Source organism: Capsicum annuum, chromosome 6 (genome assembly GCF_002878395.1).
Source record: "Capsicum annuum cultivar UCD-10X-F1 chromosome 6, UCD10Xv1.1, whole genome shotgun sequence".
Classification (NCBI taxonomy): domain Eukaryota; kingdom Viridiplantae; phylum Streptophyta; class Magnoliopsida; order Solanales; family Solanaceae; genus Capsicum; species Capsicum annuum.
The window spans coordinates 160,155,066-160,159,865 of NC_061116.1; the positions used below are offsets into that span (position 1 = coordinate 160,155,066).

General features: G+C 30.0%; 1 protein-coding gene across 1 annotated transcript; it reads left to right on the forward strand.

Moving 5' to 3' along the window:
• The first annotated feature begins 273 nt into the window (after nt 1–273).
• LOC107874972 (calmodulin-like protein 8) lies at nt 274–3,233 on the forward strand. Its single transcript, XM_016721653.2, has 4 exons — nt 274–870; nt 952–1,109; nt 1,318–1,398; nt 2,924–3,233. Exons 1-4 carry the CDS (start codon nt 795–797, stop codon nt 3,059–3,061), a joined length of 453 nt encoding a protein of 150 aa, XP_016577139.1. The 5' UTR covers nt 274–794; the 3' UTR covers nt 3,062–3,233.
• Nucleotides 3,234–4,800: the final 1,567 nt, after the last annotated feature.

Sequence of the window (4,800 nt, forward strand, 5' to 3'; positions counted from 1 at the left end):
ACCAAAATGCCCTTTAATCTTGTGGTACTAAACATGACATATGGAAAGTTGAAATTAAAGTATTACAAAAAAAAGAAATGAATCATTCTTTTTTAAACGAATTAAAAAGAAAAATAAATCATTCTTTTTTAAACGGAGGAAGTAATGTCTTAACGAGGGAATATCAATTGACTCCCTCTTAACAAAAATAGCTCCGCCACTAAATAATTGTTGTACTGAGCCCCCGATGGAGGGTTGGAGGGTTGGGGGGGAATGCAGGGAAATAATTGAAGAAAGTACCATGGAAAATGTTGAAGTGTTGTACGGTCAGGTCATGGTATGAGATTGGGTAAGGTGACAAAGTCATGACTACAATACATCACCTAATCCCAACACTAACTATAGATTTTGACTCCGCCGATATACATCTTGTTTTTTTTGGTAAGCTGCATACACACTCGTTAAAACAGACTTAATCATCATTATCAGTTCAAAATAAGAAGTAGCTAGTACTACTACAAGGCGTGTCTTAATTTTTGTTAGATTCGTTCTTAATTATATATTTGTACTAATAATATACCTTTTCTCACGTTTTTGACTCAATTTTTCTTTCTTTTTTTTTCAATGAGATATACACATTTATTAGTAAGCCCCTCATGACACATCAAATTTTCTCTCTACATATAGCACAGCGAGGATTGAGCAATACTCAACTTTCTTTTTTTCTCATTCTATACTCTCTTCCTCTCTGTGTCAAGCTGTTTTCTCTCTGTCCTTTCGAGGTACAAAAGACAAAAAAAATAAAATAAAAAATAATGGGAGATAAACTGAACAATGAACAAATTGTTGAATTGCAAGAAGCCTTCAGTCTATTTGACAGAGATGGAGATGGTAATTACTAGTTCAATTTTTGAATTGAATATATTATGTATATGGTGTTTGAATTAATTCATTGGATATATGTAAATGCAGGTTGCATAACGGTAGAAGAATTAGCAACAGTGATAAGGTCATTGGATCAAAATCCAACAGAGGAAGAGCTGCAGGATATGATCACTGAAGTTGATTCTGATGGCAACGGTACCATTGAATTTACTGAATTCTTGAACCTTATGGCCAAGAAAATGAAGGTAAATTTATCATTGAGCAAATTTATATATGCATGAGAAGAGAAGAAGTATGTGCTCTGAGTCTTTGAAATGTCGCCGGATGCATGTCGGGAACCTCCAAAGTAGTGTACTTTTGAAGGATTCAACATGAATACGATAATATTTTGGAGAGTTCGAGCAACATAAGTTTTTATTAAGAGCTATATATGTTTTGTTCTTTATGGAACAGGACACTGATGCCGAGGAAGAACTTAGAGAGGCTTTCAAGGTGTTTGACAAAGATCAAAATGGTTACATATCTGCTAACGAGGTTAGTCTTCAATTTTGTCCATGTATACTATAAATCAACATTTAAGTAGTCTTATTATTCACACTAGTTGTAGTTTCATCAGGTTGATTAATTTCAGCTCAGTCAGTGCATACAAATGTAGAAAAGTTAAAATAAAATAAAAATACACATATAATTAAACGGTGATTATTTTGATTCGACTAATTCTAGATCATAGATTCATAAGTACACCACATAAAACGTATGGGTCAATCTTTTTTTATATCTATGTAAACTTTATGTTGAATCTCTTTTTTTTTTTTTTTCTCAAGTGTTTACTTCTTCGTATACTTAACAACTCGAAAATTTCGAAATCACCACTATTGATGAAAAACCACAAATTTGCAATAATTCTGGATATATATTAGAATCACAGCATATATAGGGTAACTAGTCTTGTCTATTTACAAAAGAGATTACATTCCAAAAAAAAAAGTTTGGCGTCAAATATCCATGTTGAATAATTAGTACAGTTCGTAAGTTAATCATGTACGGCCAGTACTCGTATATTGTTGACGAGGACCCAACCAAAAACATAAAGTTTTATTATGATTAATTAAATAAAAAAGAAATACTTCGTCCGTCTCATTTTATCCGTCCTAAATTTTTTAATTTGATGTCCCATGTTACTTGTCCTATTTTACTTATCAAGACAAGACAATTTGTTTTCCCATTATACCCTTAGTGTAATTGATTACTCCTTGTTATTGACATTCTTGAAAAATGTTGCAAAGAGGAGTACCATTAAAAATATAAATGGTGCTTTGGTATTAGTCATCCATTAATATTAAAACTAACAACAAGACACAATTAAGCGGGGTAAAATGATAAAATTATATTATCAATCATTAATTTTTTAATAGCTGTGTCATCTCAATTTGAAACGAATAAAAATAGGACCGAGGGAGTACACATGCTTAATGGATATTAAAAATAAATTAATTCTTGTCATTGTCACAACTGCTAGGGTTTTGTGAAGGGGTTGTTAACCCTTGGCTGCTGAGGCGTTCACATGTGAATTTGATCTGTCATTCACAGCTGTTTCAAATCCAAGTTTGTAGTAAAAAAGGGTATCTCACTAGACCAACTTTTCGTCCAATGAACTTATCCATAGTTCACACTGGCCAATATCGTACTTTCTCTTTTTTGACATTCTTTAAATTATTACTATTAAATAATATCAAAAATATTTATGCGTAATTTAGAAAAATATTAAACAAGAGTGGATGGGTGGGGTGGCAAGGGATGGGGCGGTTAAGTGATGGGTGTTAGCGGCAAGGAAACATGAATTTGATATATGTAATTTAACTTGTTTTTCCTTCTCCGGTTAAAAGAATTATTTTTCTATAATTTTTTTTTAAATAAATATTTTAATCAATTAAATTGAAAAAAGTGGAGTACCAAACACACTAATCTACACTAATCTCTATCATTTTTTTTCCTTGTTGAAATACAGGAACTTATAAAAATATTATACTAATTGAAATTATTTTTTGGTCATGTGCAGCTCAGGCATGTGATGATTAATCTTGGAGAGAAATTAACCGATGAAGAAGTTGAGCAGATGATTAGAGAAGCAGATTTGGATGGTGATGGCCAAGTCAACTTTGATGAATTTGTTAAAATGATGATGAACGTTGGATAGAAATTAATTAGAAGCTCTAAATAATTAATTATATTCATAATTTCCTTCTTTAATTTATTCTTTTATCATCAGTCTCCCTGTTGTTCTTCTACATTACTAGTATGTGTTTAATTTTTGTAAACTAGTTGCTGTAACAACCAAGAAATCGTAGGATGTCTGATTATTATTATTATTAATTTCTGAAATTGTACTCTCTTTCTTTAAATTGTTAAGAACAAAAATTCAATTTTGGTAGAAGTTGAGTCAATCTATTGAAAATAATAATTTTGAGTATAAGTTGCCGTTTGGTCACGAGAATTGTGCACTTTTTTCTTGAATAGTTTCTTTTTTAACTTCATTTCAAAATTAATGTACGGTTATAGAATTTAATCCAACTTGGAGTTGGATTTCAAATTTAAGTAAGTGCTTCAAAAAGTGAAGTGTTCTAAATACACAAATGTGTTCTTTTCCTTCTAAGCAGAAAATCTAACCAAACAGAATTCCATCTTCAATTTTAATTCTATAAATTTCAAATAAAGTGAAAAATATTTGAATTCTCCCAATGTAACCAAACTATTCGAGCATAACAAGGGGCTTTTGTATTCTCTTGGGTGATAGCTTTATTTTCTGGAAGGATATATATGTAAGGATATGATACCGGGGGATGAATTCAACCTCAAAAATTAATTCATGAGTCCGGAAAAATTGCCCAAGTCCTTACAAGTGGACCATTTCTCAACCAATACGAGTCTCTAATGGACTCTAACGTTATTAGAAAGAACTACAAACCATGCTGTGTGGAACAAATGCGAGCTAGGAACACAAATCTAAGAAACGGCAGTTATATGAATATTGTGGATATAGTTAAGGTCATAACGAATTCAAAACATTGGGTGGAAGAGTAGTGCAAGGACAAAGAAAGAGAGGTTACACTTAGGGGTCGTTTGGTTGGGAATGTAGTTATGCTCAGATTAGTTATGATGGGATAAGTTATGATAAGATTATTTCTTTTAAGTGTTTGATTTGTTGTATTCAAAGTAATATGCATCATATAATTTTTAAGAATAAATTAATTAATTACCAAAATACCCCATCTTATTTAACTTTTTTTTTTATATATTTCTTTTTAAGCTTTAACTATTTATTTTTAAAAATAAAAATTTCATCTTATTTAGCTTTTTTTTGTGTGTGTGTGTGCATTTTCATGATTATATCGTGTGTATTTTAAAAATAAAACTTTCATCTTATTTAGCTTTAATTTTTTTGCATGTGCCTTCCCATGATTATGCCGTGTGTGTTTTAAAAAAAAAAAATCTAACTACGATCTTATTTAGTTTGAAATAAAAAATTCCAACTTAATTTTGTTAAAGTAAAAGAAGATTTGTTGTTTATGTCACTTCATTTAAACACATATCACTCATATAATATAGAATATTAAAATTCATTTTAATTGATATATACAATATCAATTTTCAAGTGATTAAAAAACTATTTAATTTAAAATATGTAATTGAACAATGAAGTCGATTGTGAAACGATAATGTGTATTAAAACTAGGCAACACCTTTGTAGTTGCTAAAATATTTTACAGATTACCAGTGAATGGTAATTATTATTATAAAATCTACTTACTTTAATTAATCTTTTCATTGTGTAGTAAGAACTTTTTGTGTTATCATTTCACAAAAATAACACTTGGAAGAAAAAAATTGATGTTGAATTCCGTTTTTCTATGCTTAAAAAATTATAGTACCTACATT

Coding starts and splice junctions, on each gene's coding strand:
- LOC107874972 (XM_016721653.2), top strand. CDS start 795: ATGGGAGATAAACTGAACAATGAACAAATTGTTGAATTGCAAGAAGCC. Junction 871..951: donor ATTTGACAGAGATGGAGATG/GTAATTACTAGT, acceptor ATGTAAATGCAG/GTTGCATAACGGTAGAAGAA. Junction 1,399..2,923: donor GTTACATATCTGCTAACGAG/GTTAGTCTTCAA, acceptor GGTCATGTGCAG/CTCAGGCATGTGATGATTAA.